This window comes from Centrocercus urophasianus, unplaced genomic scaffold (genome assembly GCF_019232065.1).
Source record: "Centrocercus urophasianus isolate 14NV4802_14NV808 unplaced genomic scaffold, USGS_Curo_1.0 seq_34, whole genome shotgun sequence".
Lineage (NCBI taxonomy): Eukaryota > Metazoa > Chordata > Aves > Galliformes > Phasianidae > Centrocercus > Centrocercus urophasianus.
The window spans coordinates 3,535,204-3,558,158 of NW_024884911.1; the positions used below are offsets into that span (position 1 = coordinate 3,535,204).

Consider the following 22,955-nt stretch of genomic DNA (forward strand, 5'->3'; position numbering starts at 1 on the left):
GCAGCGCTGCAAAATCATAGTCAGAGAATGGCCTGGGTTGGAAAGGACCACAGTGATCATCAGTTCCAACCCCCTGCTATGTGCAGGGTCGCCAACCAGCAGACCAGGCTGCACAGAGCCACATCCAGCCTTGAACGCCTCCAGGGATGGGGCATCCACAGCCTCCTTGGGCAGTAAAAGGTGGCTGCTTGTTTTCTTCCAGATTTTCGTGCCAGCCTCGTCAAGATGTGACCACAGCAAATGGCCAGGGGCTGTTGTTTGGGGATTTTTTTCCTCGTTTTCAGAGACCAAGGATTCTCTTGGTCCATTTAAAAAGACAAAAACCAGAAAACTAACGCGGTTGGACACCATCTGCTCCCTCCCTTCAGCCGGTTATCAATTCCCCCTGCCCCAGCCCCGGACAGATGGTGCCCATCCCCTCCCGGGCCTCCCGAGGGACGGGACACCCCGCTCCTGTGTGCAAGGGACGAGAAACGGGGGCGGTGAGGGAGGAGGCTGCGGGGGTGATGCGCGCCGTGCAGGGCCGCTCTCCCGGAGCAGAGGGCGCGGGCGGGTGCGGCTGGGTCCTCCAGCCCTCCAGAAGGAGCTGCTCGTGCCCGGGGAGCGGGGCCGGGCGGGCGTCCGCAGGGGGAAGATGGAGGCGGGCGGCCGGGAGCGGTGAGAGCCGCGGGGCGCGATGTGAGTGCCGGCGGGCAGGGGAAGGAAGGGGAGGGTGGGAGCGGGTTTTAGGAGGTGGGGTTTGGAAACCTCCTCCGCGGGCTGCCGCTTGCGATGACCCCGGGGGGAAGGAGGAGGAGGCGGAAAGGGGGGATCGGCTCGGTGAATGAATGGGCGGCGGCGGCTCCCCCGCTCCATGGCCGCTGGGCTGAGCCGCGCCGCCGCCTCCCTCTCACCGCCGCGTTTCGTGTCAGGCTCGCCCCGTTCGGAGCTCCCCAGCCATGTTCAACCAGCAGCAGTTCCAGCAGCAGCTGCTGCAGCTCCAGCACCTCCTCCAGCAGCAGCACCACCACCACCCCCCGGCGCAGCAGGGAGGCCGGTAAGCGCCGCTACGCGAGGCCGGGGATCGCGGGCCTGTCCCGAGGGAGCCGCTCTTTTCCGCCTCCGGGCGAAGCCCGGCTCCGTGCCTGCCCTCCCCCGGCGGGGAAGGCGACGAAGGGGAGCGGGGGACGGCGGGCGGGGGCGGGGGGGGTCGGACGGAGGTCCGGAGCTTTGGGGGCGATGAGGGGCGGCGGGCCGCTGTGGGGAGGCCGCGCCGCGGGGTGCTGGCAGTGCGAGCCGGCCCTGAGGCGCTGGAACGGCACGGGGCAGAGCGAAGGGATGAAGGGATGCTGCAGGCAGCCTCCCCTCGGCTCCGCTCCTTCCTTCCCCGCCCGCGGTGGGGTGAGGGGTTGGCGGGGTCCCTGGATAATGGAAAATGCCCTTTTTTCTCAGAAATACACCCGTGGTTGAGCCGTGTTAAACAGGGCCTTCGCTGTTGTATATTTTTATTTTAACGTTTATGTTACACGGACTGAACTTCTGTTTTCTTTATTTCGTATTCCCTGCTATCCATCCCTCCCCCCCCCCCCCATCTCCTGGCCAGGATGGGGTCATTGCACGCCGTACAACTGATCTGTGCTGTGGTACCACAGCTGGGGCTGGGGCTGAGTGACTGGGAGATGGCCTTTATCTCCTTTAAAAAATAAAAAAACAAATGGTGTCTGCCAGAAACGAAGAGGCAAATAAGCAGGGTTTCCTCCAAAATCTACAAGGGAGAAAACAGCTGTTTCGGATGGAGCGGTCGTCCCCGATGAGCTGAGATTTATTGAACTCATAAAAATGCTCTGAAATGATGGGTTTAATTGCAGTCACTGGGCCCTGTGAAGCCTTCTGCTGTGGAAATTCACAGCAATAGGGTGTGATTTCAAGAGAAATGCAAATTTTCTGATTTAGCAAGTTTCAGAAACAGCTTTACAAAGCGTATGATTTTGAGGAAAATGAGGGAACCTTTCTGTTCTGGAAGTATTCATCTCTCTCAATCTTTTTTTTTTTTTTTTTTTTAAGTCTCTAAAACCCTTAACATGCCAAAATGAGGCTGACTGAGAAGTAGCATGGAGAGCTCAGGTACCTCTCAAAGTATGATTTTTCCAGCATAAATTTCTTAGCTCTGAGGCTGGAACAATCCACCACAGCAAACGTGAGGATTCGCTGCTGTAAAATCTGTTAAGAGGTTGTTATTTAATTTTTTTTTGTCAACACGGTTATTTTGATCCATGTTTGTGCCTCTTTCCAGCCCATACAGATTTAGCTGTGTCAGCAGTCATTTTTAGAGGAGGCCCTGACCTTGCTATTGCCTGCAGAAATGATTGCCTGGAGAAACGCCTGCCGCTTCCCTCAGACTTTTGTCTCCTGCCTGCTCCACCCTCCTTGGGACCTGAGAGTCCTTTTCAGCACAGTTCTTCCTCCTCGCGTTTTAAATGCGAAGGCTGTGCTTCATTTTATCGCCCTGTTCTTGCAGTTAGGGGGCACCATTTACAATTATGACCTGTCTGGTTCGATGTGGGAGGTGAAGGTTTTGGGAAACGTTCTTTAAGCTGCTGAAAACTCCCTGTTTATCCAAACTTTTGTCGTTGTTAAATGTAGCTGCTGATCTAGATCACTGGTCTCGACTGGAGACCTGCTGCATAATGCTGTAGAGCTGCAGTCACCTCCTGGGCTGTTTTTTTTTGACAGCTCTGTGTGGGCTTGGTGCTAAGGAGTTCTCTCTGACCTCAAATTACTTGATAGACAATCTGTCAGCTCTGGAAATTCCAGGAGAGTGGAAGAAAGAAGATACAGCGTTGGTGTACGGTGTCTTTTCATGCATGTACATGAGCACCTCAACTCTTCTACTCTGCAGAAAATTGGGGGTATGGTTTTGATTGGATTCTTATGAGTAATACCTTCTTTTCCAGCAGTTTGCCGCCGCCGCCGCCACCACAACAGCAACAGATGCTGAGCTTACGGGCAGCAAATCAACCATCCCTACTCAATGCCAATCCTATGCTTCAGCGGGCCTTACTCATGCAGCAGATGCAAGGTACTGTCGTTATGGGAGACGCTTACTGCAGTTATTTAATCACTCTTCATGGGTTGAAACCAAAATATGGCTGTTTCTTCCTTAACCGTTGCAGTCCTTGCATTTGGCATTTGGGTTTGTTGTCTTTTTCCCCTTCAAATTTTGTTCGTGTTACACATTATGAAAGTTCTTCACATGATGAAAATCCCACGTGCCTTAATGCTCACAATTGAGGATAGCACTAGAAGCTACCAGAACAATACAAAATACGTGCATTGGAAAAGGATTTTCTCATAGAATTGGTGGAAAGTGTATTTTTCATCAGTATATTTAGAAAAATAGTTGTTTTTTTTTCCCTAAATCTGCTTGTCTCATTTGGGGGACTTAATTTATTTCATTGACTGTTACGTACGTGCTAAACTTGTTTGCAGAAGTAGGTGCTTGTCCAGGCTTAGTGGAGTGCAGACAAATAAAGTACATTGTGGTGAAAAGTGATTTAGGTTTCAATTGTTGTGTGAAGTTTTGATTCCCTGACATGACTGCCATCAGTATGAAGTGTACTGTCACTGCTTTTCCATCATTACGTTTCCATGAGTCGATTTTTTTGTGCATTTTCAAAACAAATTTATGAAGCTGCCTGAATAATAGCATTGGTAACATAAGGATGTGAAAACGTAGCTTTTTCCCTAATATCTTCAACTGACAGCTGCTTTCAACACAGAGGATCAGTACCTGGGATAGTTTTAAAGTGCCTGCTTTAGAGGAATGCCTTGGATTTTTGTCTTATGTGTGAATTGTGCCCGTATGTGTAGACAATAGATTTATTCTGCATATTGTTACCTCGCCTTTTGTTCTCTTGCCCATTTAGTAGAGGGCTCTCTAGTGACTCCAGTGGCTCTCTGTAGATCTTTGTCAGGTTGTGGGGAAACTCACAGTAATAAAGAACAAATCATACTCTGAATATAGATCCAGATTGAAGTGCGTGTTTGTGGCAGAGGAAAGGAAGTCTGACGAGCCAGTCATTCTCCTTTCAAACACATTGGTGTTTGCATAGCCTGGCCTTTTCTCTAAAGTAAAATCTCTTATTGAGAAGTTGTATTTAATTAGCATGCCAAAGACCTCAGGCAAACGAGATATGAAAACAGGAGAAGGTTTATTAATGAGCGCACGGCAGCTCTTTGATTTCGTGTTGTTCCTCTCTCTTTTCAGCTCTACATGCTGAGTTGAGTTCTGCCTTCTCTTTCAGTGACTGCACCAGCTAGCTGTGGGTGACGTGCAGTACAGATGTGTTCAGTGTGGCCCTTCTTAGCGATCTGATTTATTGTTTTTTGTCATTTCAGCTTTGGGTTACATGTAAGAATATCTGATGCTTTAGTAGTTCTGAACCTGGGAGACACGGGGATGAATAATTCATTGTACATGGCTTCAGCAGTAGGAACAGGGAAAAATAAATACTTCAGTTGAAATATATTTACGATTCTTTAAAAGAAATGAAGCAAGAGCAGGAGATGATTTCTTGCCTTATAGGTTATTTTCTTTTTAAAGACTGCTACGTGTTTTTGCAGTAAGAGATCATTTATGCTAAGTAGTAAGAGATGAGGTTAGTTCTGAAGACAAACATGAGGGAATGCTTCCTGTTGTGTTCCAGGTTTTCAACAGTGTCGCTTGACTTCAAATTTTGTGTGTCCATCTGCAAACTTCTCTGGCTTGTTTTCACAGCTGTTAAACAATCGGAGTATGCAGTAATTCAAGTGAGAAGTAAAAAATTGCAGTGTAAGTGCAGGCTCCCAGAATGGTGGTCAGAATCTGAGGGAGCGGCTGAGACATCTTCCATTCCCTCACCTCTGAAATGGGGTCAGTATGGACCAGCTTCATTAGGAACTCTTGAGACTCAGTAGGCTGTAGATGCTGAGAAGAGCTGTTCAGAAAGCAGAGCATTATAATTGGAAATGGCAGCTTCTCAAGTGTCTGAGTTCAGGTTGACACGTAGAGCTTGTAGGATAACTGGATGGCAGAGAAGACTGAAATCTCCTCTTTGAAAAGTCTGGTGTTGCTTTTGATGAAACGCTGTTGCTGGCCCATGTTAAACAGCAGCCAAGCCATGGTGTGAGCTGCCAGCTGCACAAACATGGGATGAATTTTCATTTTTTACTGAAAAATTCTGTAAAACGATACCTTGCTTTGTTGCAAATGCAAATACTAGTGTGCTCAGATCAGATAATTGCTCTAATGATCTTAGCCTGCAGGGACAATTATAATTACATGGCTCAATATATAGCAGTAGCTGCTATCACATCAACTCGTTCAATGGGGGCTAAAAAGGGTAAAGCACAGAGCAGTCGTACAGCACCGGGGGAAGGAGGCTGCCTTGTGTGGATGCGCCCTTCCCTTCCCCTGCTGTGTGTGGGGTTTTCTCTCTCCTTTTTCTCTCTCCTTTGCACGCTGATGCGCTGTGTTTGCATTGTAGGAAACCTGCGTGGATTTAACATGACAGCCCCAGCACTGCAGCAGTTTTTCCCTCAGGCTACGAGGCATTCCCTCCTAGGGCCTCCCCCTGTCGGGGTCTCATTAAAGCCCACTCGTCTGGGTTTCCCCAACCTTCCCTTCCAGCGGCAGAACCGGATGTTTCGCAAGGTGAGCTCAGAGCTTCGCGCCGTTCTGCAGTGCAGTGCTGCTTTGGCACTTAGAGCAGTTGGCTGGATTGTAGGTGAAGAGCAAAGAGAAAGGAGAGAGCCTTACAATGAAAAATCAGTTTGCACCGTGCTGTTGGCAAAGAAATGGAGAAACAAGTCCATCCCTAAGGTTCTTGTTGTCTGCATTTACATTTAGGATGCAAAGATTTCTTGTCTGCATCAGGACAGATGTTTTGTCATAGCAGAACTGTTTAAACCTAAAAGAAAAGGAACCTTCGGAATTAATATCTTCAAAGTAATGACCATAAGAAAATGCTTTGCTCTTCAGAGGCCAATTTTACCCATTTAGCCTTCCAGAGCTCCTTGTTGATCTCAAAAAACTTGCTACTGTCATGGATATGTAACTCTGTCTTTTGGGGCTGCTTTTTTCCCTTTTTAAAGATAAGGGTCATATCTGTTCATATGGATTTCATAAAATTTAATTCTTAATGTTCTGGAGAATGTTTCAGAAACCAAACATTCCCTCCTTCCACTATTAAGACCCGTTTTGTGTCCTGAAAATGGTTCTCAGATGAATTGATCAGTGTTCCCTCCTCTCAGATTCGCATTTGCATTTCTCCTCCTGCTTTGTCAGAAAGGTGTGCTGGATAAGGCAGGCTTCCACACTTGGACTGTGCCTTCTCCTGAGACTCTCTGCCTGTTGCAGGACTTCCAGAGGCTCCCTGACAGGAAGCGGGAGCTGGATGCAGGTTCTTCATCTCACATGCATGGTGATGAGAAAATAGAATTTAGAGGGGAACTGCGAGCAGGGTCAGAGCAGAACAACTCCCTGTCCACAGGTAAGAGTGAGCCTATAGTGAAACAAATGCTTCTAGACTATGAACTCCTCTAGGCTATTCCTGCAGCAAAGGCTGGAGACAGCTTTAGTCTTACCCTTCTCTCTAACTGTAAATACCAAAATTAACTGTCACAGCCCTCTGCTTGTGGTGCTTTAAAAATACCCAGGTAAAAAGTGTATTTTTGGTGTTTATGAGCTTGCCCCATATCCCTTGCATGGAAGGCTCTCTGAAGGCACCCTGCCAATGAGCTTCTTGTAAGATGATGGAAATAAAAAACAACTGGTTTGAAATTCAGGCTTCCACATGGCCTTGACCGTGCTGAACTGAATGTCTCACAGTCAAACACCTGAAACAGAACAGTTGCAATCAAAAGGCTGAGGAAGAGTTGACTTAAGCGAGTGCTCCAGTTGTCAGAACAGACACTGACACTGAATCCCATAGAATATCCCCACTTCTGTATTGTGATTGAAAAGTGCACACCCTAAGAATGCAGGCACATGGTGAGGTTGTGGCCAGTGTGTTTGTGGTGGAGAAAATTACCTGCTGGTTATTGTCTGATGGCTGTGTCACCTGGTTAATGTTGCATGGTCTGTGCTCTTGTCACCTTGGTGTAGGACAAAGACTCATTTAGTAGACACAAGCATAGATTTCTTACTGAAGCCCACCTCTTACAATCACATCTGCAATAAAATTCAAATCTCTTAGGTCATGATTAATTTATTTTACTACTCAACCTTATCACTACAGTCCTCAAGTTCGGAATAAGCAAGTGTGTATTTTTATTTGCTGTAAAATAGTTTTATAGGCATTGGCCATTTACTGGGACCTGCTTAGGGTGGCATGGTCTGCTTTGCTAAGGAGATCTTCTGTGTTCCTGCAGAACCAAGAACTCCAGCAGAATCTATGTTGAACACTGAGCCTGCAGCAAAAAGACTGAAGAGGTATTTATTGAATGTGGTATTGAAACAGTTACTGGCTTTAGCATTATTGTCTAATTGCATTTTCCTGCAATGTACTGGCCTGATGTCTGGCATTTAGGAGGTATTTCAAAGGATCGTGAACAACTCAGGAAATGTGGGGATGCTTACTGAGATGTGTTTGTAGGGGTCTCTGTTAAAGGTGGCACGAGGATAGGAATGAAAAATAAAAGATACCTGTTATGCAAGCGTGCAACAAAGTAATGCTCCTGTGTTCTCCTGCCAGGATTCTCCTAAGAAGCTGAGAAAGCTTTACTGTTCTGAGCTATTTGTCTTAGTTTTCTTGCCTAAGTGCAGTAAAGGGAAATGAGCAGCCAGGTATCAGCAGAGAGGAAAGGCCTTGGGATGTGTTAGGTTACAGCAGGAGTAAGAGAACATAGGGGTTTTTTTTGAGGAATGGAAAGGGAAGGGAATCTGTGCTCCATAGTCTTCAAGCCTACATTCAGGAGTGTCGAGTTCTGCATCCCTTCTGCAGAGATCCTCTTGCCAGTACCCCTGTGTGTTGGTGAAAAATAAACAAAAGCAATCCTATTATCTGCAAGGCAAGCTGGCCATTGCAGGCCTGTCTTGGCAGTCCCTGCATTCCAGAGGGTGCAAGAAGTAGACAAGGCTGCATTGCCATCTAGTGGGAAGGCACCTAGCAGAGCTCCTCGTGCCATCTGCACATTGCTGCACCTCTTCCAGAGCTCTCAATACTGCAGGGGGAGAACAGGAAGGAGTGAATAAAGATTTCTGCAGGCACTGATTTGAGAATTCTCCAACATATGTTAATGACTGTGAGTCAGGGCTCCTGGGTCCTCTGATCTTCCCTGTTAACAATTCACTGCGTGCTTCTGGACAAGTTTCTTCACCTCTCTGGTTTCCCATCTGTAGATTAGAGATTAATAGTTAGCTTCAGGGAGAATATTCCATGATCATTTTGATGTTTCGATATTACTTTCATGGTGTAAAACATTAAAGGGTGATAAATATTATGTGAGCAGAGACCGTTGTGAGTTATGGACTGTGAACCAGCAAGAAAGTGAATAAATTCAGTTTGGGCTAAGTCAGAGGCTTTTGAGCATGTTTTGTTAATCTGTTTGCTAAAGTTAATTTAATTTTAATTACATTAATATTTAGTAGATATTAATCAACGTCCTGTTACACGCAATAAAAAAAGTATCAGATCTGAGGAATGGCAGATCTCACTGCAGCAAACCTGCTTCTGGGAACATCCTTTCCAAAGCAGCAGCTGAGGAGGGCCAGATTTGATTCGTGTCTTATGGCTGGTATTGAGCTGGGATATGTGACTCCTTAGCTTTTTTGAAGGGTTTGTTTACTTTTTATGAGCAGATGATGGGTCTCTGAGAAAAACAGCTTACTGTTGTAATGTTGCCTTTCACAGATGAGGATAGGTCTCCCCCACTTCGTGCCACACTTTTATTTCTTGTTTCATCATTTCATTTTCCATTGGCCAGGAATACCAGCCTCCTCCTTCGCTTCAGGTTTTTCCCACTTCTGCTTTTTCTCATATGTGCCATCTGTATGCCTGGAACAGCATCCTCATTCCAGTGTGGAAAGCACTCATCTTCAAATCCTCCTTGAACACCCATTTCTTCTAGCACGGCCTGACAAGTATCCATATAACACCATTTCCTTCTTGGCTCCTGCTTGCAATGGCTTCTGCACCCCTAGATTGCTCCCTAGACTTTCAGTTTAAGCTGCAAACCCTTGCCCTGGAGTGCTGGCACCATCTGCGTGTGGTGAGCATTGAGCCTGCTGGCAGTACTTGACAAATAATGTTAATGCCAGCCACTCTTGTTTTCTTCATGCTTGCACTGCCCAAGCTCTGCTGTGTATTTATAGCTGTGTAACCCAGTTACATGATCACTTACCACATAATTTATCAGATTGATACTTGTGTATTTTGATCGCAGGATTCAGTACCTGCACAGTCTGGATTGTTTGTGTGCACAATGTGCTGCTCCCTGTGGGCAGAAGGATGCTGGCAGGTGGGGCATTGGGCTGGCCTGAAAGAGAAGGCATTCATTCAAACCGTGGTGAAAGTGTTACCTTTTGGGAGAAACAGAGGGTAGAGAAAGGTGTTGTGAAGTATGCTGTGTGCCCTCTGCAAGTCAGCTTTTGTTTTCCTCAGTGATCTCCTCAGGGTCTTTTTTCTCCTTAGCAGATCAGTAGCACCAAAGCAAACAAAGCAAAATTGTTTGACGTGTGTCTCGTAGAGCTCCAAAAGCAGAGCTGTAGGGACTCTGGAATTAAACATTATTGAAACAAATAGAGCAGGCAGTTATGATGAAATCCCTGTGAAATATAATTGAGAAACTGTTCAGTTCTAACAGGTCTCTGTCCCCTCATGCACATAGCAACCTGGAGTGATGTCCAGATACTGCAGCTTCCCTGCAGGTCGCCAATCAGGAAAGGAATGAGCTCTCAGAGCTCTTGCTAAGAATATTTCCTGTATGAGCTTATTTCCCTGCAGGCCTCATGCAGAACAGGGCAGTGATTCAGAGAATCAGTTCTAACTTTCCTGTCCAGATTATTTGGCTGCTGCTTCTGAATCTGTTCTAGAATGCCATTCTCCTTTGTTTTCATGTCATTTCTGCTGAATCCCTGCCTGCAATACACATCCAGTAGCTTTCTGATTTAGGGGATTTAGTGGACAATTTGATAGCCTAGATTGCCTATGCCTGTCTTCTGAATCTCTTGGTCTGTAACACTGCAAATAAGGCTGTTTTCTTGGTATCTTTTAAGTGTGACTGAAGAGTCTGCATTAGAGAATGCAGCAGGCAGCAAGGAAGAGTTGAGCACCCATGTCCAAGCTGATGGTGAGTTCCTGGGCACCATGATTTGTATTTTTATATTCCCTGCCTGAGCTGCATTTAACATTCAGCATCTCTAGATCCTGTGAGTCTTCAGAAATGTCCTCCCCCACATAAAGGGTGGGGAAAGGAGGAGAAGATGTAGGAACCAAATCCAAACATAGTCCCCTGAAAGCTGTTGCTGTTGCCTAGCAAATGCAAATGATGAGAAGAGTTTCCCCTTTAACAGAGCTTACTTGGAAACAGGTTTGTAAGCTGGGCTTATGGCCAACAGCATTGTGAGGAAAGCTCCCTGACTTCATTCACCTGCTGCTTTGTTTTTTGTTTTTTTCTCATTGCTATTTTGATTTAAGGCAGCTGAAGTGACTCTCTGTCCCTAGGTACAAATAATGTAAAGCAGTACGCAGCTGAAAGTCTCTCTAAAGAGAGGAAATTCTCTGAGGAACCGAAGGCTCCTGAGGTGAGTAGATGCTGTTCCATGCAGGCTGGGGTGGTACAGAACATAAAACCTCCCACTCCATCCCAGAGATGCCCGTTGCCACTGGGAACCAGATGGCACCCACGTCTGGAGCTCCGTCTCCTGCTGTAAGCTGTTGTCCCTAGCAATAAGGCATAATATGTCTGCAGTTATTGTGCAGTCTGCTCTGACTTGCTGCTTCTGTGCCTCTGCTAGCCTGAATCTCACTGCTGCTGCCTGCTTGTGGATGCTGGGTCTGCTAAGAGCTCAGTACTCAGATGGAAAGATGAACTGAAAGAACCATTAACAAATATCTGTATTAAAGGGACACAGCTAAAAATACACCTTTTGTTGCTGAAGAGTAGATGTAAAAAATATGGGGTGATGGTAGTAGATGTGCAGCTGCTATGGAACTTGCCATTGCAGCAGACATGAGCAGATAGTGGGAGTCTGTGCTTCTGAAAGGCATCTTGGAAGAAGTGAGACATGGGTGAAGCTAGCAACCTGAGAGCCTTCTACATGAAATATCTTGCCCACGTGCTGCATGTCAAACCAGATCTTTCGTTGTTTAAATCTGCAAAAACAGATAAAGATTAACCCATTACATGAATCGGACTCAAGTCTTCCTTTGCTGGAGACATCTGTGGCTTGGTGATGTGATTAAATGTGTCATCCCGCCCTTGTAGGAGTTTCTTCCTCTGTCAGATGTGATTCTGAGCTTCCTTTTATTCTGCAGGGAAGCATGAGCTGATAGTGGCCCTTACCAAGGCACCAAACAATGTTTATCTTCAGTAAGTGGATCATACACTGTACTGAGGCTGACCATTTGTACTACTAGGCCTGGTGCTACGACACGGGGATTTCCGATCTAGCAGTGCTGGGAGAAGAAGTGTATTGTGAGAGTCTTATCAATTTCCTGTGGATTCCAGCTTAAGTGCACTTTCTTAAGGGGTAGAGAGCTCAGGGCACATCTAAAATGCAAGTATTTATTTTTAGTCTCTTCTACTTAGAGTTCTGACTTAATCTCGATTCCTTCTCGGCAGGTGTTGAGCTCTGGAGGTTCACTGAAGGTGACTATCCAGCAGAGCAGCGAGAGCAGAGCTATCAGTACAACAGCTCTGAAACCAGGGCAGTGGACCTGCGAGATGGGCACAGCTGATTCCAACCCTGAATCAGCCCTTAAATTCTACTGTTACATCTGCAAGACCAACTGCTGCAATCAGCAGGTACAAATCCATGGGTCTGACTGGGATGGATGGTCAAGAGAAGTGAATTGGAGGCCAGCTGCCACGGGGAGGTGCATCACAAGACTTGTTAGCCAGAGAAGCATTAAAAAAACAATGACAAGCATGCAGATAAAGCAAACCTCTTCTGAGGAGCTGGCAAGCAACCTGAGAACAAGTGTGGGTGGATCCCCAGGCAGCCGTGGTCTTAAGCTTTTATACCATTTCATTGTTATACAGCATTTAAGAGAATGGAAAGCGTAGCTCATGCCTATTATTCTGTATTTTGAATATCTTTAAATGGATCTTTCTCTTAACCTTTTCTTAGAATTTCCAAGCCCACATGGCTGGAATTCAGCACCAGCAGCGACTTGGGGAGATTCAGCACATGAGCAATGTTTGTTTTGTTTCTCTACTGCCTATGGTGAAGGAGCAGAAGTTGCTGGCGGAGAAAGATGGGTGAGTGTTGGTCTGAGGTAGCAAACATGATCTCAGCAGGGATCTACATGAGTTCCAAAACTCTTCAGTGCACCAAGGTGCCCCTGTGCTCCAGGATAACGTACAAAATCCCTTTTGTTTCTGAGCCTTGAGTTTGCTTCTGGCATCTTCCTTCCTGATAAAGGATAGCGTTGTGAACTTTGACCTGGTGTGCAGTTCTTAATCCGGTAGATCAAACTGGAGAGTTGTTTTAACTGGGGCCTTTCTGCCTTTCTATGTAAGGGGCTGGAAAATGGAAAAGATAAATCCAAGCAAGTAAAGTTAGTGATATTGAGGAAAATAATGCTGAAACAAATTGCACATGCAGTGTTCCATGGGGAATGTAAAAAGTTACGGCTTACAGATGCTTCTGCTGTCACTTCAGAGAGACCCAGCAGCGGTGGTGTAACACGTGTCAGATACACTTCACAGGGGATCTGATCAAACATCGCAGGACCCAAGAACACAAGGTAATAACCATAGCACAGATTTCTCCTTTGCACTGACCTCTGGTGGGGATTGAGTTTGTCCAGCATCTCCTGCTTCCCCAAGCAGCAAGAGAAAGGTGATTGGAGAGATGCACGAGGCTGGTAACGCTCTCACTGAGGCACTGCCATGCTGCCTGCTGCCTTTGGTCACTGGTGTAAGGCTGGACTTCCAGCTGTCATGTTATGGCCTGAAGCAAGTCTGGTTTAATTCTCAACTTTCTAAATAAGCATGGTCTACTGTATTTACCTAACCAACGGAATGGAGGAATTGGTGGGCAGCCTTTAAGTTTTTGAGTTAAAGTTTAGGCAGGCCACTGTATTTATTGTGTGTGTATTTGGTTCCTGGGGAAAAATTGCTAGAAAACCTTTTATAAAACACATTTGTTTTGTCATGCACATTTTCCATTGTTTTCACAGATAAGAGCCAGTGATCCCTTTCTCCTGAAAATAAGACTTTTTTTGTGGTTTGCCTGTTTTAGACACAGGACTGTAACTGTTTCACCCAAATTTAAGCTGTACTTCTTCAGAGTGGTGCCTTTTGTGGCTGACTGGGCTTCTCCTCTCTCTTTAGCTGGCCAAACGCTCACTTCGTCCTTTCTGCACTGTCTGCGGCCGCCATTTCAAGACCCCTCGCAAGTTTGTGGAGCATATGAAGTCTCCTGAGCATAAACAGAAAGCCAGAGAGGTAATGCTGCCAGAGTAGAGAGCCACCCAGCGCTGGAAGCAGCTACACTGCAGATCTCATTAGCTTTCAGCTTCCCTGACTACTGCAGGGATTAAGGGAAGGCATGCAGTTCTTCAAACCCTGTTTTAAGAGAAATGGTGTGAAAAAGGGACAGGATGTGGATGTGTGTGCAAGCAAGATAGCTTTGTGCCTCTCTTGCAGTCCCATCTACTGCAAGATGCAGTCTGTTCAGAGCCTGGGGTCTTCTGTGTTTAGATGGAGAGTGCAGAGTTGATCTTTCTTTTCTGTGCCCGTCAGGTGAGACTGGGAGAGAAGGAATTGGGCAGCCCAGAAGATTCAGAGGAGTTGATCACAGTGGATGCTGTTGGCTGTTTTGAAGATGATGAAGAGGAGGAAGAGGAGGAGGAAGAAGAGGAGGGAACTGGTGAGGGAGAAGACCTTGATGTAGTGCTGGTAGAGAATGAGGATTCTGCTGCCAAGCAGGTATGCCATGCAAATGAGGACTGATCTGTCTGAGAATCTGCTGTGGGCTTGTGTGAGTTTGGTTGTTCTTGTCTGCTTGAGCTCAGGGTTTAGAGTCTAGTGCCACCCTGCAGCAGGAGGGTGAGGGCCCTGGAGTTCTTCTAGAGCACAGGACAGTGCAAAAGAGAATCAAACACTGTGTGGATGCAGAAGGGTATTTCTACTGTGCTACAGCTCCTACTGGTATCTTACATTACCTTGTTGTGAGGAGCATAAGCAGTGTTTTTTTCAAGGGGAACAAATTTCTTATCAAAGACACTGACATAGTCTCTTTAATAGCCCAGCAGCAGCTTGGTCTCATGGCAAATGGGTAGAGATTTATCTCGATAAATACCATTTTCCCAGTACAGAGCTGTTACCAAGAGGAGGTACACAGCTAAACTACTTCAGGCTTAGAATGTAAGGGATGCTTTTAACCTTTGCCATGAAGTGGCTTCTGACATTGGGTATCTGGCACTAGCCAGATGTTATGCAACTCCATCTCTGGTACACGAATCCTCTGTTTTACTTCAAAGTTTACCAGAAAAAGGGAAGGGAATTGACATAGATATGCTAGGCACTAATGCTCTTTTGGTTTCCAGAGTGGGCTGAAGGAAGTGTCTTTGGAGGATTACAAAGGAAGTGAGAAGTATTGCCCAGATACAGCCTATGGTAAGCAAACACAGAAGCACTAAGGCCCACAGAACTTCTCCGGCTGCGTGCCATAAGAGAGGATGGTCTCTGTCTGCTGCTGTTACAAATTCTTTGGCTATATTGCTTCAGCATCTGCATCAGACCGTTGCAGGTCACTGCTGTGTGGAGAAGGGGCCAGGTTGTTCTCTAAGCCAATGATAAGGGATGTGGTGGATGTTTGTCAGCTGCCTTTGTCTTTGAGGAAGAAATGGCGAGAGCCAGATATCTTACCAAGGCAGGAAACAGAGCAAATGGGATAGGAGTACTGAAGAAACTAGGCAGAAAATGAGGGATGCTCTGGAAAAATGGAGCCTAAAAGCTTATTGATGAGAACACTTTCCAGCAGAAATGCAGCTTGCGTGGAAATACTGAACAGTACTGATGGCATCAAGCTCTCTGCCAGAGCCCAAACTGTGCATGTTTCCTCTGCTTCAAAACCCCCACGTTCTACTCAGTGGTTATTCAGACTCGTTGCTGGACTGGTGGGCAGTGTTGCCTCCAGATGGCTCCCTCTTGTCCCCACCTTGTGAGTGATTCTGACTTCAGACCTCTGACGGCCACTTGTACTGTGCAGAGGGCAGCTCTGCAGAGGCTGTTTTGTGCCCAAGGAGAGTGCTGCTTACACCAATCTTCCATATCGCTGTAACCTTCCACTATCGTGTGCCAGATGGAATAATGATTCATGCTGTGAATGTTCTCTGCGTGTTCCTCTTGCGCGCCTGCTGTCTTCTGCTTGGTTTGATCCCATTACATTAGATCACATGTTCTCTGTAGTTTTCCATTGTATTCCTTTCTTTTTTTCCCCCTTAATGCTATATGTAGTTTCTTTGCCCTGGCAGCCAGATTTCTCTCTGAATATCAAGCGCACAGCCATCCCATGGTAAGACAAGATATTCAGCAAGTCATCTTGCAAACCCCTCATTAACAGAAGCAAAGCTTTCCAATTTCCTTTCTTCTTTCCTCCTTCCCTTGTTTAACTTCCCTTTTAACATACTTTCATTATTTTGAGTTCCATTCAATGTGATCTGTGATTTCCCTTCCCCTCCCGTTTCACAGGCCTGGATTTTCTGGTCCCCGTCGCAGGTTACCTCTGCAGGCTGTGTCACAAATTCTACCATAGCGACTCTGCTGCCCGGCTCGCACACTGCAAGTCCCTGATGCATTTTGAGAACTTTCAGGTTAGACCCTTTGGCGATTGCATGGCCTGGCATTTGTTACTACCCCTGTGCGTGTCTCTTCAGTGAATCCGCCACATTAGTTGTCTCGTCTTCAGTTCATTTCCATCACCCTTGGTGTCCGTTGTGTCACAGCTTTTTCCTGATGTGCTCCGTGCTTGTCTCCCATCACCCCTTTAGATCCAAAATCAGTCCAGTCCTGCTTCCCAGCTACTGCTACTGTCATCTTGTTGCCCGTTTCTGGTTGGAAGTCTTCCTCAGAGTGTCTGATCTGTTTGCTGAGCCTGTAGAGTCTGCTGTTTAGCCTAAGCTTCTTTTCTTTGTTAGACAGATTACAGGTGGGTCAAAATGGGAAAGAGCAAAACAGAAAGAGGCTATTCTTTTTAAAGAGAGCTGGTGCTTATGCATCTTTCCATGCAGTACAACAGTGAGCGCAGGAACAGCTCCTTTAGCCAACATTTCAGGTGTGATTCATCCATGAAGGAGCCTGGTAAAATCAGATATTGGAAATGTAACAATAGTGCTCTGAGATATGGAAGCTACGAGCTGAGAGAGTCCGTTGGGTCCCCATGGTCCGCCTGCAAATGAAGTCAGTCGTTCTGTCTGCAATGCTTTCCTAGAAACTCCTTAGCATAAATCTCTGCCAGCTGTTGCTGTTCTTTTGCTATACTGGTTTCACCTGAAGAAGCAGCATTGCCCCTTGTTGCTTCATGTTCAGAAACTTTCCCTGCTAGGCTGTCTTGGAATTTGCCTCCATCGTTCTGTCCTTGCTGGCTTGCTAGGGGTGAGGCCTGGCTTAGCACCTTGAGCTGGGTGTGCAGGGTTTGCACTGTCTCTGCCCTCTCCTTTGCTTACCGCTGCCCATGTAGGAGAGCAGTACTCCTTCACCCTGGAAAGAGGGGAGACTCCCATGCTGACTTTGTTACCTGCCAGCACACAAAACGTTTTTCCTGACCACAGATCCAGCCGTTGTTGCATTTTAGAGTTTTCCTGCTCGTCTTTCAGACAGGTTAATTGTTCCCTATCAACCACTGTGTCCTTCAGCAAGGGTTGGGGTTGCTGCAGAAGCCAGCACTTAGGAGCTGTGGATTTGGAATGGCAAATAGCAGGAGAAGCAGCTGTTCTTTGAGGGTTGCTCATCCTCTCCTGCAGCTCGTCATTTCTGGAACGGAGGAATTGGCCTTGCAGCTTTCCTTGCTTATTTTAGATCAGCATGGAGTGAAACTGCAGCAGCAGTGTGTATACCTTCTTTCTGGCCCATTTAAAAGCTGAAATCAGATACTCTTCAAATGGTCACTGGAGTGACTTAGAGGAATTATTTGTGGCAGAAATCCAACCTTAAATATCTGCAGGCTAACAGCTATTCTGCTTGGCTGTGTCACAATCAGAATGAAATCATTTCCAATTTCAGAGTATTCTCATCAGAATAGACTCACAGAGGATTTCAAAGCAGAGAACTGTCTGCTGGTGAGGCAGTTCACAGCTTCACTGTGAAAACAAACTGGCACGCTTGTGCCTGGTTAAATTTGGGTGCACTGTTATTACTTGGTTCACTGACTTTGCTCCAGTGCGTTACAATATTGCACATATTCCAGTATTTGAGAATGGGGAAAGAACAAGCCTGTGATGATGTACTGAAGTCAGATGTAAAGCTGTCTGTCTGGTGCGCTCTAATTCCATGCTGCAGACTGCAGTAGCACTGCTTAGACAGTGGTGAAAGCCAGAGCGCCCAAAATAATTCTGTACAATTGTGAAGTCTAATGCTAGTGCCAGTCCAAGGCACCTTTTGGCAGGAGGATGAAAGGGACGTGGTGGTAAAGGGAACTGCTGTGGAACTGCTTGTGTCATTCTCTTACTTCATACTGCGTCTGGGTCTTCAAAGAGCAGATTCCTGCTGCATGTTAGCTATGTAGCATCACTGTTTTTCTGAAATCCAGTCTTGAAAAAATGCCTGGTAGCCATTTTAATTTCCTTACAGACCTCTGCTGGTTTATCATGGTAGCTGGTGTAAACGAGTCATTTTACTGAACGTGTGCTCACCTTTATTCTGGAGATAACCTCAGCACCTTTTAAGATGGGGATACTTGAGATCTCTTAGTATTCCTGCCAGCAGCTTTGCACAGATTGTGTCAGCAGAATGAAAAATCTTAAGCTTTCAACTCAAGTCTTGCTGTGGCTGTTAAACATTAAACCACTCCTCTCCAGGTAAAGGCAGGGCACAGCCTCATGTATCCAGAGTGCGCGTCCACTGTTAGGTCCTGGCGGCAGCTGGAGTAAGAGCTGTCCTTGTACTGTTGTATCTACACAGTCCTCAGTCTGAGATCAAGTTACCAGACGGGATTTTTGTCTCGGGAGCCACAGGTGTGCCACGCAGCACGAAGTAATTACATTTTTAATATCGCTGCTTTTTCTCACAGGAGCTGCCCTTTCCCTGCTTGAAAGCCTCTGCAGCCAGGCCAGGAGACCGGCTCAGGCAGGTTGTGCTCTTGCAGAGTCTAGCTGTCACTCACCATTATTTTTGTACAGGTTTTCTGGACCAGCTGCTGCTGCAGTGCCGGCATGTCGCTCACAGTGGTTTGTTTGTGTTTGCAGAGATACAAGGTAGCAAGGCATCGTGCCACAGCTGCCTGTCCGGAGGCTCCTTTGCATTCCCAGGGCTCCAGATCCCAATTGCTAGATGATCAGGAACAGCCTCCTGCTACAACAGAAGATAGCAGCAAGAAGATGAATGCCAATCATGGGCTAGACAAGGAGGGTACAGAGCTGTCAGCACTGCAAGAAGAAGCTCTGAGGTCTCCAGAGGGTAAGGGCAAGCTGGCCACCTCTGTAGCAGAGAGCAAAAGCCTAGCCAGCATGACTGATGTGTGTGAAATCATGGTTGTAGAAGAAAGCCTACAGGAGAGCAAATCCACTGCCACTTGCCCGCTCCCCGAAGAGAGCAGCGCCGCAGGGGAGTTGCTGGGACATGCTGTGTATGAGGAGGAGGAAGCCAATGCAGCCAGGCAAGGGGAAGGCACAGAGCACTGCCAGGATCCAGGGAGCGGAGGGGGGTTGGGACAGAAAGAGGCATCAAACGTAAGCCAGGAGGCAGCAGCAGAGCCCTCCTCCCTTGCCAAAAGTGAGACTGCCAGTCTTACCTCTGCTGGGTGCAGACGCTCTTCTAGGCGCAAACCCAGATAGAGTGGCCTTAAAGGGAGAGAGAGCCCTTTACACACCATATTTGCTGGAAATGTTTATTTTCGGAGTCTTTTAATAGAGCAAAAACCTTCAACTTTACTGCTGTTTTTATTTTAAGAATAAAATAAGCCTGGCTTTAGCGTGTCTAATATGGGATGGTGTTGATTATTACTTGTATAGTTTGGATACTGGAATCATGTGGAAAGACTGCTTTGATTGTTGAACTTGAAAGAAGAATGTAATGTGATTATTTTTCTTTTTCATAGGGGATATGGTTCATGAAGTAGATGGATGCAGACATTTTTTCCCATTTTCTTCCACTACGAATACCACGTAGTTCCCCTCTGCTTCCTTCTAAGGCAGAGAAGTTTGTTTCTTGGGAGACTGTGCCCAATTCTGCTCTTCTGAATGGTTTTCTTTCAAAGATGCACACTCTCGGACCATTACTGTGTCCTGAGCTAGGCAACAACGTGCATCTTGCTCATCTGTTAATACCATAAGGCTTAATACAGTCTGTTCTCATAGTGGAGACTCTCAGGAACAAATTTTGTTTCAACTGATTTTAATAAAACAGATTTCTTATAACTTCCTCAACTTTCAAAAAAACTCCTTTAACTCTACAGAAGTAGAATAGTTCAGATTTGCTTCACAGTGCTGGCACCAGGCCATCCTGAGTTCACAGAGTTTCAAACCAGAATGCTCGTGATTACTCCTGTTAAAATAGAGAGAGGGCTCTGCTCTCATCCCATGGCAGGCAGAGCACCATACGGTCACCAATTCACTGGGGCAAACCAGGCTGCTCTGCCTCTCTAAGCCTGAGTCCTTAATGGCAGCTCAAGGAGTTAGGTGGCTTCTGATTCTAAGTTAAAATCATTACCTTGTAGCTCATCTTATCTGCCTGGAATGGAACAGAGAAGTCCAGTGATTTGGGACTACCTGTAATACTTACAGTGAATGTGAATAATGGGGAAGCTGTGGTTTCAAGTCAGCAGATGATCTGTGGACCCCCTCCTCCAAGTCTGTGACCAGAGCTGCCAGAGAAAGCCTGGAGTCAGGACAAGCCCTGCCTAGTGTGCTTAGTGAGGGAAGGGGCAGGAGCTGTAGCACTGCTCAGCTGGAGTCAGCAGTACAAAACACCATGATCATTTTTCTACTTTGTGAAGACAGCTTCCTTGCAAACAACCTGCACAGCCTGAGGCTTTCTGCAGCCACTTCAGCCACATTACGTGGCCATGCTTGCATTAATGCTGGAAGCAAAGAGAGCCACGTCTCCTACACCCACTTGAGTGCACCTGTCACACAGCTAAGGAAATCAGAACATGGAGGTGAATGGCTGGGCACTGCCACGGGAAGGATTATGTAACGGGGAGGAGGTAACTCTTCAATTTTTGATGAACAGTGACCAGTAAATGTCCCCTTAGCAATCAAGTTTGTGGCCAGTGCACTAGACAGGAGGCTGTGGCCCCTGCACGTCAGCTCCCATGCTGTGCTGCTCGCTCTGCTGCTGGAACTCCAGGCGGGTCTGGCGGTTTGACTCCAGCAGTTCCTTCAGGCAGGCATGGAGGTGATCGTTCTTCTCTTCCAGGTGATCCAAGCAGGAGCTGATTTGGTCCAGCATGGAGTTTATTGCTGCATATTCTAAAAGCAAGAGAAATAAGAGGTTGTTCAGTGCAAGTCAGTGAAGGCTCTTGGAGAACATGCCCACAGCATTTTGGCTGTCTCTTACCTGCCACCATGTGGGTAAAGTAAAATGCAACAGAATGCTGCAGGTATTGAATTCGCTTGTCAAGTGAGACCAATGGGAAGCTGGAGAACTGGTAACAAGATCTAAGGCAAGTTACCTGGGGGCGACACACTCATTTTGGGCAGCCTGAAAGCCTTTGGTCACCTATGTAAATAGCTGACCTTGGGCTGATCACCAGTATGCAGTGGTGCAAGTATCAACAGTGCCAAATCCCAAGGGCAAGTCAGCGGTTAGAGCTGCCTTAGGGATCAGCTTTCCTGATGAGGATGCAGGCATTCTAGCAGTGTGTCCAAGCATTTACACTCTGTGAATTACGTGTCTAAGGTTCCCAGGCTGCAATGTGACTCACGAATGCCTTCCTGGGTTCAGATTACCAATGCAGCACAGCCGTTACTGTGCCCACACCCTTTCCAAGGGAGGTGTGAAGCACCGAGTCCAACTACAGTGTTTTTGTGCACCGTTAAGACTTTGGGTAATGTGAGTTAAAACCAAACTAATTCAAAACAATCCTGATAGCTTTCCCAGTTGATAGTTTTCCTAGTTGATGTTGTATTTAAAGAATCTGTTTCAAGTGTTAGCTGCAGTACAATGGCATTTCACAGTGATGTGGATCAGCACTGTTAATCCCCATGATGTATTGCAGGGCCCAGGCAGAGCAGTGCTGTGCTCCCTCCTGAAGTAGCACGGGCTGGCAGAGTGCAGGGAGGCAGGGGCTGAACCCAGTGAGGATGGTGGGCAGGGGATTGGGAGACAGCACCGCATGCTGGCTCTCTCCTTTGAGAGGGCATCGAGCCAGGCACGGCACAGCGCTGAGGGATGAGGAGGAGGTGCTCATTTCACTCCTATGGGTGATGCGGGGGCTGCACCAAAATCACTCAGCCCATCTTTGTCCCACTCGGTTGCTACCCTGGTGTATCTGTATGGAAGTTTAACCAAGAGATATTGGCCGCGAGCACAGCAATCACGCTGCTTACTCCTCTGACAAGAAAGGTGGCAAGAAATAACGTTTCCTATTTGAGGTCAGGGAAAGCGATCCACGGCCTCAGCTCAGCTCACCCAAGCAATGCCCACAACTCCAGCAGGCAGCCCCAGCTAACTGCAGAACAGATAACAGCTTCATGGAGACCCACAGCACAGATCCCCGCGGGGTGACGCTGAGCAGCGACCGCAGCCTCGAGGCCGGGTTTGGCCCCCGCTGAGCCCAACGCCCGTTCTCCCCCGGGCCTCCTACGACAGCCCCGCCCCGCCAGGGGAACCGCAGCGGACCCGTCGGCACGGGGGTTCCGGTGAGCACGGAGGGCCGCGCTGCCCGCACGCACCTTCCTCCCCGAAGCCGTCCCCGTCCTCGTCGCCGCCGTCCCGCCCGGCGGGGCCCAGCGTCACTTGCGGATCACCGTTAGGCCCCGACATCGCCGCCGCCGCCCTGCCGACCGCCGGGCTGCCGGGGGGCGGGGCGTCCGGGGGCGCCGCCGGCCAATGGGGTGACGCTGCTGGCCAATGGGGTGACGCGGGGCAGCGCGCGCGTCACGTGAAGCCCGGAGGCTGCGTGTAAAGTCTGTGGTTACCGGGCAGGGGGCGCGGCGGGTGGGCAGTGCCGCCCGTTTGGTGTGAGGGCTCTGAGGCCGCAGCTCCGCCTTTGCTGTCGAGCTCCGGGCTGCAGCTGAGCACCGTGGCGCCGGTTCTGCGCAGTCTGAGGCGGTTCGCGCCGCCTTGGGGTCACCTTCACGTTTCTGCTGCAAAGGATGAAGGCAGCGCGCCGCCTCTCCTCGTTCTTGGTTCGCTAACTGCCGTCCGTTACCCGCCGTGCAGGAACCCGAGCGCCCGAGAACCGTTCCGTCCCCGGGAGGGACGTGACTGAGACAGGAATAACGCGCCGTGAGCGCGCTGCGTTAGGTGGCTTAAAGCTCTGTGGTTTAGCCGGCATTTGGGGCGAAGAAAGAGGTTATGTCCCATTTCACACCGCATGAGGCCGCCTTCCTTTCTTTCAGACTGAAGCACTGCTGCCAGCGAGCCGAGCCGCGTCGCTGCGGCAC

At 47.7% G+C, this 22,955-nt stretch overlaps 2 protein-coding genes across 3 annotated transcripts; one reads left to right on the forward strand and one right to left on the reverse strand.

Moving 5' to 3' along the window:
* The first annotated feature begins 625 nt into the window (after positions 1 to 625).
* Positions 626 to 19,772, forward strand: CIZ1 (CDKN1A interacting zinc finger protein 1). Of its 2 annotated transcripts, XM_042830700.1 has the most exons (17): positions 626 to 678; positions 912 to 1,036; positions 2,934 to 3,058; positions 5,505 to 5,671; positions 6,377 to 6,509; positions 7,390 to 7,450; positions 10,235 to 10,308; positions 10,683 to 10,762; positions 11,803 to 11,985; positions 12,311 to 12,441; positions 12,845 to 12,929; positions 13,519 to 13,632; positions 13,930 to 14,115; positions 14,736 to 14,805; positions 15,883 to 16,004; positions 18,594 to 18,804; positions 18,886 to 19,772. In XM_042830700.1, the coding sequence occupies exons 2-17, from the start codon at positions 939 to 941 to the stop codon at positions 19,179 to 19,181; spliced, it is 2,136 nt and encodes a 711-aa protein (XP_042686634.1). In that variant the 5' UTR covers positions 626 to 678; positions 912 to 938; the 3' UTR covers positions 19,182 to 19,772. The 2 variants fall into 2 exon arrangements, with proteins under 2 accessions (XP_042686634.1, XP_042686633.1); XM_042830699.1 differs by having other exon boundaries at positions 18,594 to 19,772.
* Positions 19,221 to 22,347, reverse strand: BBLN (bublin coiled coil protein). The gene is made up of 2 exons (XM_042830701.1): positions 22,242 to 22,347; positions 19,221 to 20,816 (listed from the first exon to the last, which is right to left on the reverse strand). Exons 1-2 carry the CDS (start codon positions 22,330 to 22,332, stop codon positions 20,623 to 20,625), a joined length of 285 nt encoding a protein of 94 aa, XP_042686635.1. The 5' UTR covers positions 22,333 to 22,347; the 3' UTR covers positions 19,221 to 20,622.
* Between the last annotated feature and the right edge of the window lie 608 nt (positions 22,348 to 22,955).